Source organism: Macaca thibetana, chromosome 2 (assembly GCF_024542745.1).
Source record: "Macaca thibetana thibetana isolate TM-01 chromosome 2, ASM2454274v1, whole genome shotgun sequence".
Lineage (NCBI taxonomy): Eukaryota > Metazoa > Chordata > Mammalia > Primates > Cercopithecidae > Macaca > Macaca thibetana.
This window is the reverse complement of record NC_065579.1, coordinates 40929418-40943218: the sequence shown is the minus strand read 5'-3', so window position 1 is coordinate 40943218 and position 13801 is coordinate 40929418. Positions and strand designations below refer to the sequence as shown.

General features: G+C 47.9%; 2 protein-coding genes across 6 annotated transcripts in view; both read right to left on the bottom strand.

Moving 5' to 3' along the window:
• The window catches only part of FAIM (Fas apoptotic inhibitory molecule), a 296369-nt gene that overhangs the window by 231732 nt on the left and 50836 nt on the right, over positions 1-13801 (bottom strand). The gene's annotated exons all lie outside the window — the stretch shown is intronic.
• The window catches only part of MRAS (muscle RAS oncogene homolog), a 325869-nt gene continuing 317886 nt past the window's right edge, over positions 5819-13801 (bottom strand). For 4 of the 5 annotated variants that reach the window (XM_050779738.1, XM_050779736.1, XM_050779737.1 and 1 more), the window contains 3 exons: positions 12767-12866; positions 10720-10799; positions 5819-9171 (listed from right to left, as the gene is read on the bottom strand). In XM_050779738.1, coding sequence (XP_050635695.1) covers positions 9072-9171; positions 10720-10799; positions 12767-12866 — 280 coding nt within the window. In that variant the 3' untranslated portion in view covers positions 5819-9071. Of the gene's footprint in view, positions 9172-10719; positions 10800-12762; positions 12867-13801 lie in introns of all 5 variants that reach the window. The other variant, XM_050779740.1, reaches the window with a different exon arrangement.

The following is a 13801-nucleotide window of genomic DNA, read 5'->3' as shown; positions in this document are numbered from 1 at the left end:
ACAGGTTGGTAGAGGGTCTGGTATGGGGTGAAGGCCAATTGAGAGGCCCTGACAGCAGAGGGACCATCCCGGGGACCCCCAAGTCCCTCAGCAAAACTCAGGAATGGTTATTTATTTTTTCAAGGGACAGGGTATTGCTAGGTTGCCCAAGCTGGTCTCAAACTCCTGGGCTCAAGCAGTCCTCCTGCCTCAGCCTCCCTAGGAGCCGGGATTAGAGGTGCAAGCCACTGCACCTGGCTAGGAATGTTTATTGAGAGTGAGTTTTCTTTGTAGAAACTGAGGCAGGGGCTGAACGTCAGACTGAAATGGACAGAAGTGGAGGTCCCTGTGAGAACCTGACTTTCAAGAACTGTGTGAAGTCTTCAGTGGGCCTTGGGATGGCCACAAACCATAGGCTTGGGAATGGAGAAGGATAGTTTGAGCCAACTTTATTTAGGTTTTAAGGCATGGACGCCCCTGCTGAGATCTGTAATACTTATTATTCATTTGATAAACGTTCAGTATTAACTTTGTATCACCAGACCCTTCCCTGGGCCATAGATATAAAAATGGAAGAGATGTGGACAAATGAGATATCACAGTAGACTGTGACCAGAAAACCAACAAATCAAGCCAGGCTCTGATGGGTCCCACTTTAATGAAAACATAAGAATCCACTATGGTCAAGTGTCCATTTACACATCAAGGGCTGGGAAACTGATCCTTTATAGGAGTGGCTTTATAGACAGTGGCTACTCCAGGCAGCTGTTTTTTGATTAACCCGTGATCACTGAAAGGCATGGTATTCAGGAAATGAGATTAAAATGCAGCCCAGCTAGTGGTCTCAGCTCTGGCTGCACAGCAGAATCACCTGGGAAGCCTTAAAGTCTTGATGTCCGGGCCCCAACCTAGACCAATGGCACCAGACTCTTTGAAGGAGTGGTCCGGGCAGCAGAATTATTTTCCAGGCTCCCTGAGTGATTCTGTTATACAGTCCGAGTTGCGAACCACTAGTCTAGGTGGTTACAAATTCAAATTCGAGTCGATGGCATTTGCCTTCAAGTGCTTTTTTGACATCCCTCCCGTCTCTCCTCTGCTCCCATTGCCCAGCTGGCCTCCCATCCTAGCGATGGGTTTCCAAGTATTCCTGGAGCTGCCACAGCACCCTGAATTTTCTCTGCTCTTCGCTGGTTTTGTACCAGGGTGTTGAGGGCCAGAGAGGCAGGGGGTGTTAACCACAGCAAGGGTGGAGAAGAGGGAGTCATGTGCGTTACACATTTAGTCATAACCATAAAAATGGGCAACCAGCAGCCCTTGCGGCTGCTCTGCCTACGGATTAGCCATTCTTTTATTCCTTTACTCTCTTATTTAACTAGCTTTCACTTTACTCTCTGGACTTGCCCTGAATTCTTGTGCAAGATCCAAGAACCCTCTTTTGGAGTCTGGATCGGAACCCCTTTCCGATAACAGTTCCAGACCTTGAGGGGTCCTCATGAATCAGATGAAGGAAGGAAGAAGTACCCGGACAACTTTGCCCAGAGAGCCAGCAGCTGTCTTGTAGATAAGAACAAGCCCAGCCGCAATTTACCTTCCGGTGGTAAGAACTTTTATTTTTACCTAAATTTATCTAATTAAGTGGTTCTCAAACTTTAAGGTGCAACAGAGTCTCCTGGGAAGGTTGTTCAACACTGATTGCTGTGCCTCACCTCAGAATTTCTGATTCATTAGGTCTGGGGTGGGACCAGATAACTTGCATTTCTAGCAAACTCCCCGGATACAGAAGCTGCTGGTCTGAGGGTCACATTTTGAGAGCCACTTATCCAGTGATTTCACCTCTGCTCATTAGCCCAGGCGCAGGGCTGATGACAGACTAGGAAGCTGGATTTGAGTCAGAGCTAATGGTTTAGCACATAATTGCCAGGATGTACATTCCACTGAAAGCATCTGTCAGTTCTTGCCTTGGTATAAACCCAGCTTTCCTTTTTTATATTTAAATTTCCATATTAGCATGGTAATGAGCTATTTGGGATGATGCGGAAGCCCAGCAGCTATGCTAAGTGAAAATCCAGCTTGCACAGATTAGCCCACCTTTCCGAGTGCTTAGGGACTCAGAGTCCCTAAGAGTTCTCGGCAGTTAGATTTTTTTCTTGTTCTTTACATTTACCATAGTTGTGCACATTTTAACCAAAATGCAAGTGTTGGAGAAGCACACTGGGAGCCCACTTGCCTCTGTGTGAAAACTTCCCATAATTAAGGGAAGCTGACTGTGGGCGGGCACTTGGAGCTCACTGCCTCCTCCTCGCTGGGCAGACTCTTGCAGCTGTTAAAGGCAGAGGAGTGAACTTTTTGTCATCAAATGAATGCAGAGGAAGCTTCCTCTGGTTGGATGAAGCTGAACCAGATCTTGAGGAACAGTGAGTCCAGGGCTGGATTTCATTTCGATTCCAGGCCTGATGTTCTGGGCCAGTGGCTACTCAGTCTTCATTGTGCCCACAACTCTCCTGGGATCTTGTTAAGATGCAGATCCTGACTCAGCAGGTTGGGACAGGGCCCAAAACTCTGCATTTCCAGAAAGCTCCTGGGTGATGACAATGCTGACATCTGTGACACCTGGGAACTTCGGTTCACAGCCTCTTTAGAAGTGTGCGGAGATGAAAGAGGACTTTAAAATAGTCCTGGTATGGACCTGGGAATCTGGGATCCTTGAGAAAGGGAAACCTTCAATCTTCAAAAGTAATGGAAGTAGTGGGCCCAAAATGTGGCTAAAATCTTCATCTGGTCAATGAACACCCTCTTCATCTACTGAGTACAAGGATTATAAGGGACCAAGATTTATGGGAGCTCCTCCAGGTCAGAGCATTCCTCTTAATGCACAGATCCCCACAGCTCATCATCCTCATGAGGCTGGGAACCCCTGTGTGGCACAGGTTTTAATGTTCTCTGTAGTCCTGATGTGGGGCTCAGGGCTCAGTAAGTGTGTGCTGCCTGAACGAACGGACATGTTCGACCATCCTTTTTTTGTGGCTAATAAACATCAGCCCATTACTAAGTGTTCAGTGGCATAGCCCACTCTTTGACACATCTTAAAAATTAGATGGAGGAGCCACCGGGGTGTGAGGTTTGAGCAGAGCAGAGACATAATTTGACTTCCATTTTACCAAAAATTTCCTGGCTGCTGTGTTGAGAATGAACTGCAAAAAGACAAGAATGAAATAGGCATGAAAGATGGCAGCTCAGGGTGGAATGTTAGCAGTGGAGGTGACAAGAAATGGGCAGATTCTGGATATATTTTGGAGTCAACAGAGATTTGTTGAGTGTGTGATGCAGGAGAAAGAGAGGAACGAAGGATAACTCCAAAGTTTTTGGCCTGAGTAACAGGAAGCATGGAGTTGCCATGAGCTGAGCTGGGGAAGGCTACATGTGATGCAGGTATGGGAGGGTGAAAATGAGGAATTCCGTTTTGGACTTGTTAACTTTTGAGACTGGGTACCTGACACATCCAAGTGAGATATCAATTTGGCAGCTGGATATATGAGTGGGACTTGTGAGAGTTTCAAGTTGGAGAGGTACAACTGGAGGCCCACAGCAGATAAAGGCATCTGAGCCTCAAGACTGGATGAGGTCATCAAGAAAGTGAGTGTAGGTAGAGAAGAGGACCAAGGGCTAAGCTCTGGGGTGTTCCAAAGTTAACAGATTAGGTGGAAGATAAGGACTAAGAAGGAAGTGACCAGTGAAGGAGAAAAACTAAAAGATGGCAGCATCCTAGAAGCCAGTGGAAGTCTCACGAGGAAGAGCGGGCGTTCAACTGTGTTACTGCTGCAGGGAACTCAAGTATGAAAAGGCTGAGAACCAGTCTTTGAATTTAGCCAAATGGAGGCCATTCACCGGTGACTTGGAGAATGGTGGTGGTGATGTAGTGGTAGGTGAAAGCTTACCTGGAGCAGTTTAAAGAGAAAGAAATGAGAGGAATGCATGACAGTGAGCATAGATTGCTTTTAAGATGGTTTCTTGCTGGGCTGGGTGTGATGGCTCACGCCTGTAATCCCAGCGCTTTGGGAGGCAGAGGTGGGTGGATCATTTGAGGTCAGGAGTTCGAGACCAGCCTGGCCAACATGGTGAAACCCCACATCTCTACTAAAAATACAAAAATTAGCTGGGTGTGGTGGTGTATGCGTGTAGTCCCAGCTACTTGGGAGGCTGAGGCAGGAGAATCGCTTGAACCTGGGAGATGGAGGTTGCAGTGAGCTGAGATCATCACACTGCACTCCAGCCTGGGCGACAGAGCAAGACTCTGTCTCAAAAAAAAAAATAAAAAAAAAAAAGGATGGTTTCTTACAAAAGAGAGGAGAGAATCAAGTGGTATCTGGCTGAAGAAGTGGGTCAAAAGAAGGTTTTGTTTTTCTTTAAGATGAGAAAGATCCAGTAGAGGGGAAAATTGGTGTTACAGAGGAGGGGTGAGAGGCCAGGATAATGCCTGGTATGTGCTACTGCTCGAGGAAGGGGCTTGGCTTCAGCCAGGAGCATGGAGGGTTCATCACTAACAACTAAGAAGGCAGAGCAGGTGGGTGCAGATGCTGCAGAGGGGGCAGAGAGGGTGAAAGAAGTCTGTGGAAATTCTGTTCAGCTGTTTTCAACCTTCTCAGTGACGTAGTGACGGAAGAAGTATCAACTGAGAGTGAGGGAGATTTGACACACACAGAGAAGGCAATGTGAAGATGGAGAAGTAAAAGATATGGAGGTGCTGGCCTCCAAAACTGGAGTGATGGAGCCACATGCCAAGGAATTTTAGCAGCTACCGGAAACTGGGAGAGGTAAGGAGCGAAGGCCCTCCTGGCACCTTCATTTCAGGGCAGTGATACTGAGTTTTGATTTCTGGTCTCCAGAACTGTGAGAGAATACATTTCTCTTTTAAGCCACTAAGTTTGTGGTAATTTGTTACAATAGCCACATGAAACTAATATAGAACTAGAGGAGAAAGAACTGACTTACCAGTTCCTAAGACCCACTGCCTTGTTCACTACCATATACCCAGCACCCACCCCAACGCCTAGCATACAGTAGTGCCCAATAAATATGTGTGGAAAGAACGAATGGGCAGGAAGACAGGCCTGAGTGGTCCACTACATCGCCTCTCCCCACAGTCTGCAGTCTAGCCTTCTCTGCCTCCAGCCCAGAGGGCATGAGAAGCATCCTCCAGCACCCAGGTTTACATGTTTCAGCTAGAGTTGCCCATAAGAGCTACCAAGAGAGGGTTTTGGCTTGTATTCCCTGGAAAACGGAGCCTGAGAGGTTCAAGTTGGCCAAGTACCCGCCGTATTTAATCAACAAAGAAGTGAAATCACATTGTGCCAAAGACTGTAACCCCAAGGATGGGGGAAGAGGGCAGTTTCCATGAAAAGGAATGTCAGGCAGACATAATCCAATAGGTGTCCTGGACAAAGAGCACCGTTTCTGGGCTCCTCACCACAGTCCTACGTTAGCTTTAGTCCTCCAGCTACTTCGAGGTGCACATTATTGTCCCATTCACAGGCAGGGCAGCTTAAGACTAAGGCAGGTCATTTGCCCAAAGGCACACAAAGGTCAGTAGCAGGGCTAAAATCCAGATCTGCCCAGCATCAAGAGGCAGTGCCTCTAAATGCTGTGCTAGCCTGCCTTCATCCTTCGGCTCTGCGCAGGAAGGAGACACCCCATGGCCACCAGTGGGCTCCTCCTTACTTTAGATCTGGTTAGGACCAAGGTCATGCTCTGTAAGAGGTGGATGTTCCGGGCAAAACACCAACAACTCACAATGTTCTCAGCAAAACTTCAGGAATATTGGAGTAAAAGGAAATAAGACAGGTACGTGTTTCTCTTCTTTATTAATCAGTCGAGATATACAAAGACTTAATAGAAAGTTACATAAAAGGCTCAAACATCATTGAGATCTTCAGGCATCACTCTCGTTTCACAACAATGGCCACCTGTTAAGACTATGAAACAGAAGCTGGGCACTCCCGGGCGCACAATAATTCAAGTATCTTTCATTCCAAGTAAACTCGACATGGAATTTCAAACACGATGGGCTACCAATGCAGGGAACCTGTCTGTGGCTCCGGATTTGCTGTAATGTCTGAGGGGCCTTTGGGTTAGAGTTGCCACGTTAGTGGGTCATGTCTCCTGGCAAAGCGAGACAGGCCCCACGAGGCCAGCCAGGCATTCTCCACAGCAAATGTCATGAGAAGGAGGTGGGAAAAGTCCTAAGAGAAACCATCCAGGTGTCCCCTGTGTGGCAAAGTGCACGGGTAGTAAGTGGCCATAGCCCGAGTGGAGAGGATGGCTAGGATTATCTCTGGAAAAAAAAGCAGCCTTCTAAAGAGGGTGTCAAATAGTGGAGGAAATCTGAGAGCACACAATGGCAAAGGCATGGGGTGAGGACATTTCAGGAAGGCTGTGCTCCAGGAGATGTGAGGGTAGCACTATTCTCCGGAAGACCAATGGGAACATGAGGATGTCAAACAGCCACAAGTCCCAGTTGGCTCCTCGGTCATGGTGTGGCGTGGCCAACCAGGTTTCCCAGTCTGACCCTGGTAGATGATGATGGAGAAGATGATGGAGGGATGCCACGGGGCACACTCTACACTTTACTCTGGCCTATCTGGAAGCTACCTCAGTCATGAGGGCCCACTTCTACAAATGGGGCATTATTTACTCATTTCACTTATGGGGAAATGAGTTCATGGGAGATGAAAGCTTACCAGAGGCTCAACAGCAGAGGCTACAGAAGACCCACCCTTAACTAGTCTCTCTCAGGCACTATGGAGTTCAACTGTGAGCCAAGAGCAGGATGGATGAACAGATGCACTGTCCCTTCTGTCCCAACCATGTGGTTGAAATGCCTGTCTTCTCACCTTTATGGCCAAGGTCTCTCTTCTATGTCAGCTGATCTGCTTCCAGTGAGACTACCCCACTCAGTGCCGTCGAGGAGTGGGAGCTCCATGGTGGGTATGGGTTACGCTCGTAGTTGTTGGTGCCCAGCAGGAGTTTTCTGGCCGTGGACACCGCCCTGTGTGCAGGGCTTCTTCTCCTACTCCGCCATGCTCTCAGTTCTGAGCATTTCCATCCTCACTTCTTCCTGCCTGCCTTTCCTCCGCCTCGCCTCCAGTTTGCAGCTGCCATCAAACACACACGTACCTGCTGCAGATGCCACTTAGGGAAGCATAAGGATTGGGAAGAGCTTTGTCCTTTTAGTGTTTAAAATACCTCTTAACATTATAGGATCTAAGGAAACTCTGAAGTGCCTCATCTGGAATGTTCTCTCTTATCCTTCCTTTTAGGAACAGAAAAAGGGGCAATTTAGTCAAATAAGAAGTTTGATTTCCAACAAACAAAAGTCTCAACTATCTCCTTTTGTAGCAGAATCACTCTCCAGCTGGGCCCCTCAGTGCTGGTGATCTTGCCGAGGTGGGAACACGGCGCATTTTCAGAACCCAGGTGTCCTGGCATCCGGGTGGGTGCTCACTTTCCTCGGGTTTCTTTCTCCAGAGTGGCCAGGCCACCTGCTGAGGATATTCTAGTTTGCATAGTGACCTGATTTGTAACATCTAGAAAATAAGGTCACCAAAAGCTGTGCTGCCTTATATTCTGACCTTTTCTTTGGTACACCGTTGTTCCTGTTGTCACTCCACTCCCACCCCAGCTGGAAAAACTCCAGTCTTTGGCTCACACCAGCAGCACCTGTGCGGGGGTGGGGCGGGTTGAGCATCATCAGGGAGCTGGGGAGACTGCCCCCTTGTGGAAGGTGTATGAGAGCCACACATCAGCCCAGCCTTCCTTACTTGTCAGATCATATTATAGTCAAGATTCAACAGGTCAATAAAAATTGCCAAAAAGGCAACCAGCACTACTTTTACAAATACTGGAAGGGGTCTGCTCATTGACTGGGCTTACAGAAGTGGTAGTCAGTTAACTCCAAGGGAAGATGGCTTCAGGTCTTGGTGCTGTTTTAGTGATAAGAGTATTGAATCGTTTTTGGTTAAGATCCAGCATGAACTGGAGTTTTCTGCATGGTGTCCACATTAGGTTACTTTGACGTGTCAGTGTGTTCATATCAGAGAGGCACCAAGCAGCACAGCCAACGTGAAAAAGCAGCAAGAGACAGATCTGAGAAACCCAGAGCCTCCTCAGACCCCTGGGGAGGACAGAGAACTTAACCCATACTGTCTGAAAAACAAATGAACACGTTTGCAAAGCCAATCAGCTTACTTTAGTTTATACATTTCCAGGATAATGAAAACCCCTTTTAGAACTGACATGCTCATGACAGCCACTCCCTTCAGCAAAATACAATCTGTTTTCTAATATTTGCATCCCCAACCATAGGAAAACCCTCTGGGTAAATACCTCTCTCTTCTCTCATTTCTAGGCCATGAGTAGGGTCTCTTTCCCTCCCAGGTTTGACCCATGGCCTGAGGCTTCCAGCTACAGTTCCCATTCACTTCTGTCCTCTCAGTCACTCTACTTTCAGATTGAGTTGAGTTTTGGCACTGATGGGAAAACTCAGTTAAAAAACAACAATATTCCAGATATGTTACCAGAGAGGTCTGCTGAACACTTGAAACTTCACGAGGCAGTGAGCCCAGACCCCTTTAATAAAATAACAATCACTAAAATAATTTAAAAATCTATAAAAGACATCCAAGCTCAGACACTGTGGATGGGGGGTAAGGGGAAGAAGCTTGTTCATGGCTTGTTTTGTACTTTGTATGTGGATAAACACTTCCACATCAAACCAACACTATGTAGTTACAAGAAACAGCACACCCACCGAGAGAGGGGCAGGAACTGGGTTGAATCAACACATGGGGAGGCCAGGGGCACTGGGATGCTGCTTCTGCTCACAGGCAGCTTCCTTGCTTCTTGTGAGAGGTGGGAAAGCCCGTGCCCTCTGAGCAAAGCCAGACCCTGTCTGCTCCCTGCCCACTCACCCTTCTCCCTTCCTGTACCAGGTCCTTGGGCCAAGGGTTGTGGTTAGAAATGGTTTCAGTGCAGTTAGGTGGGGAGGGGCCCCGAGGGATGGCCAGGCCACAGTCACTGTGCCCAGGGCCTCAGGCCTGTCACAAGATCACACATTGCAGTTTGTGGGTGCCTGTGGCCCGGTCTCCCCGCCATTTGGTTTTCTTCTTCTTCTTCTGGCTTTTTTCCGGAATCTGTTGCCTTTTGAAACAATGAAGGACAGAAAGACAAAGTCAGAATGGGCTTTGCTTCTCCTCTGCCCCTCTCCTCCCTAGCCCCAGATCTGAGGCAGAGGAGGCCTGTTGTGGCAGGGTTAGTGGGTGAGGGGATGGGGATGCCATGCCTCACCCAGTGACTGTCCTGGCCACTGGATAGCCTGGCAGGATAGCTTCTCTTGAGGCAATGAAACAGGGAGACAGGGGAGGGGATAACCTAAATCGCCCTACTGATGGGAATGACTGACATTATGTTGTGGCTACATTTACATAAATCGTAAGCTACATCACGATTTGTCTCATAGAGTGCTGGTTTCTATTTCTGTGTTTCATAGTTTAAATAAAATGATGGGTCAACTAAGCATAAAAGCCATTTCATGTTTTCTGTTAACTTTTCCTATGTCTAAAACCTGACCTTGGCACTACTGGTTCACAACCAAGACATCACCATAGGCTACCTGATGGCAGCACGTCCTAATTGGAGGCAAAATGCCTAAGATAAAATAGTTTCTTTCCTTTTGTAAAGATGGCATTTCACTATGTTGCCCAGGCTGGTCTTGAACTCCTAGCCTCAAGCAATCCTCTTTCCTCCACCTCCACCTTTGCCTCTGAGTGCTGGGATTACAGAAATGAGCCACCACACCTGGATGAGAAAATCATTTTGAGAGTGCAAAACTGCCAGCCAGAACATAAAGTGAAGACTGTAATATTTCCTCATTATGCTGGGGAATAATGAGAAGATGAGCTTTTTAAGCATGTTGGGGGATGTGTGTATAGTGGGGGTTACAGCCCCGGGGCTGATCTCACAGCTCACCAGCAGCCCTTGGAGGCGCCAGCATACAGGCCACAAACTCAACGCACAGTGTCTGAGACCCACTGGTTAGGCTGCTGTGCATGTTGAAGAGTTGGGAAATGCGATAGATTGGTGACAGGAGATGCAGCCAGGAGGCTGTTTTAGTCATGAGTGCATGAGGTGATTAAGATCTGGACCCTGACCATGCAAAGGAATGTACAAGAAACTTTCATTAGGATTGCTGACAATACTTGGAGATTGACAGCTGGTGGGGTCAGGAAAGGAGATACGTGTGCAATGCCTCTGAAATTTGAACCTTGGAATCAGAATATTGGTTGTTCAGGGGAAATATCAAAGGGTGCTCTGATATCAGGACATGGAAGAGGAGAGAGACCTAGTTTGTACGGTGTTGAAAGCTTTGGCGTGAGGAGAACACTGAAGCCAGGCTGCAGGGAGCTGCCTTCCAGGGAGCCTGAGCCACTGCCTCAGACAGGAAGGCATTTCCACTTAGCACGTGCAGCAGACTTCACCCACAAACCCGTCAGCAGCTGTGGGGAGGGCAGAGGTGGGTGGAAAGAGCAAAAGAAAGAAACGGAAGGAGGGACAAGAAATCCAAACATAGGCCCAGAATTCTACAGTCTCATGGCCTCAGAAGAGGAGCTGCTTCCTCAAGCTCCCAGCTGCCTCCAGGAGCCAACCCATGCTGTGGAGGCCCGCTTCTAGGGAGGGGGCAGTGCTCACCTAATTACTCTCACGAGGTCATGGAAGGCTTTGTCGACATTGAGAGGTGGGTCCTTGGCACTGGTTTCTATGTACGGAATCTGGAAGGCAAAGCTCAACTTGGTCAAAGTGGCACAGAGATCCTCAAAGCCCCGTTCCACCCTTAAAAATGTTCAGAGGTTCTGAGGAACCCAGGTGCTTTCAAAACACGCCACAGAAGCCCCAGCCCCCAACAGCCTCAGGCATCACTTGGGGCTTCTCACTCTTTCAGGTTGGAAAGTGTTACTAATGGCTTTTCCAATTCCCTCTTGTTCTCTAGGCACAGAGATACTTAATAGCTCCCTAAAAATAGAATAAAGTGATCTTTTTACATACTTGAAGATGAAAAACTGTTTCATTTATTAAACTAAAATACATTCTGATTCTACCCATTTTTCTTTCTGAGGTCTGTTTCTCTACCTTGGGATGACTTCTGCCCCTCTTTCTGGGCCCCTCCAGAGTGGACACTGGTAGAAAAGGCTGAGGAGAGACTGGGCCATGACCAAGACTCTGGGCCCAGGTGACCCTGGCCCATCTGTGCTGGCCCCCACCCCGGCCCAGCTCTTGTTTGGTCTGTATCTATGAGCCTAGGAGCTCAGCCATGTTTACACAAGGTTTTTGTCTGCACGTTCAATGCTGAGAAATCATCACCCGGCTGAAAAGGTGCAGACAGCGGGAGATGTGACCATGGTGGCCCCACAGAGCAGGTTTCCAGGGCCAGATCTGCACCAAGCCTCGGGCTGGCAGAGGGAGGAGAACAAAGACTCTATGAGGTCAGGACACCCTCACTCCTGAGCGCTCACCTTCTCCTACAGCAGGGACCCCGCCAAGGCAGGAAGTGTTCGTTCCCCAAAGGCGGGGAGCAGGGTGGGGAACACACAGGCCTCGCTTGATGAGACAGATGGAAGTAAACTGAGTGTGATTAGACTGAATAACTTGGTGATTTTTCATAAGTTTTTTCTGATTACAAAATTAATGCCTTTCATTATAATATGCTGGAAAAAGAAAAGCACAGTGGGGAAAAGAAAAATAACACTTCAAATGCATGGAGGAGGGTGACAGGGTAAGCTGTTGTTCTAGAGGAGTAGATTGTAAATCACTGCCCAGAACACAAACCAGTCAGTATCTTCCCATCCATCACCATCACGTGAGGTCAGATGTGCACACTTCTGCTGTAGCCAACAGACACACAAAGGGCAGAGCACAAAAGGCAGAGCTTAAGCCTTTGAAATATTCATTGGACAAATATTTGAGCCTCTGATAACACTAAATGGAAACTGCTCTTCATTGTGGGCTGTTTGGCTTTCCAGGTCTCACTATCCCTGACCTCATTTAGTCTTCACATTAACCCTCTGAGGTAAGCAAGTATCTCCATTCTGCAGCTCAGGAGACTGAGCTCAGAGTGACGCACTTGCTCAAGGTCAACAGCAGCCGGCAGAGCATCAGGGTTTGAACCGGGCACACTTTCCACTTTCTCCTGGCCCTGGTAAGAGGTGCTGAGGTCTGCTTTGGAGCCTCTTCCGGCTGGACACCAAATCCGGCCACGGCAAGTGCCTCTGATAAGTGGCCAGTACAGTCCTACGGGGCCCTTGTGAGTCAGGACAACGTGCTTCCCCGCACACACCCAGGGGAGGCAGGAAGGCACTGCAACTTGAGCTGGGACCTACCTGGAGCCCCTTCACATCCTGTACTCCTGCCGGCTCAGTAATGGCCCAGGCTCCAGGGCCTCAGACCACTGCCACCTGTGGTCCCACCCTATCGCTCAGAAGTCCCTGAGTTGTATGATCCCCCCCAGGTTCCAGACACCTTCTACTTTCTTTCTAGGGGATCTGCCTCTACCACTGAAGAAACACTGATGTGCATTACCTGGATTCCTGGAATTGCAGGATTTCAGCAGCAACAAGACTTAAACTAAGGGGAGCCCTTCAATAAACAATAGTTTCATTCCCAAAGACCAGGACTGCAGGGGTGACCAGGCAACAGCTTTTACACATCTCCTGACCCCCTCTACACACACGCACACACCTACATTGTGTTTGGTCGCCATTTCTTTTCCTTGCTCCCTGGTGATTTTCCTTAAGTGCATCAAATCGACCTTGTTGGCCACGAGGATCATCGGGAATGACTCCCTGGGAAACAAAGGAATAGCAGCTCTGTGAGGTTTCCACCACCCCTCACACCTAGTTAAGGTGGCGCAGCCACATCTCAGGCATAGCACAGTCAGCCTACAGCACCTCCCCAGTCAGCCTGGACTGCAGTCCCTTCCCTCCTCCTTTCCAGAGAGAGGTTAGGGTTAGGGGAAAGGGCCTGGGGGCTGCTGGCTGTCTTGGCTTGAAGCCTCAGGTCCACTGCAAGGCCAATGGTGAGGCCTCAAGGGGCTGCTGGTCAGGGGCTGGCTCCCCAGACCTGGTTCCCATCTCTTGGGTCACTCAGATGTACCAACCACACAACCAGCTGCACAATTAGGATGGCTCCCAGCAGAGGGCATCAAGAGGCATGGTCACCGTAAAGATTCTTATTGACATGGGCCAAATTTTGTCCAAAACTGAATGAAATGACAATCTTACCGCATCTTTGGCAGCATTGGGTATTTCCATTTTTAAAAATTATAATTTGACAGGTGAAAAATGGTACTTTACTATCTTCCTTTTATTTATTTGATTAGCAAGAAAGTTGAATATTTTCCCACATCTGAGCCATTTTTGTTTTTTCTTTTGCAATTCATGTATTCAGAGTAAAACCCACAGTCATCTGTGGGAGCTTTATGTGTATGTACATGTGGCCCTTTACCTGGTAAACTGATTAACACTTTCTCTTTGGAATACATGTTAGCTAGATTTTTCTCTGTCTTTAATGGAATTTACTCAAATATTGTTCTTTTCCTATTAGTTTGTGTTTTTATTTTCATTACATAGCCTCTTTGAGACTCAACAAGACCAAATGAGTATAAACCAAATTTCAAATTATTTAATTACTCCACATAAGGCTTAAAAAAATCCAAGCCTTTAATTAGGGGCGAGAGAGAGAGAGAGAGAGAGAGAGAGAGAGAGAGATTGAGAGAGAG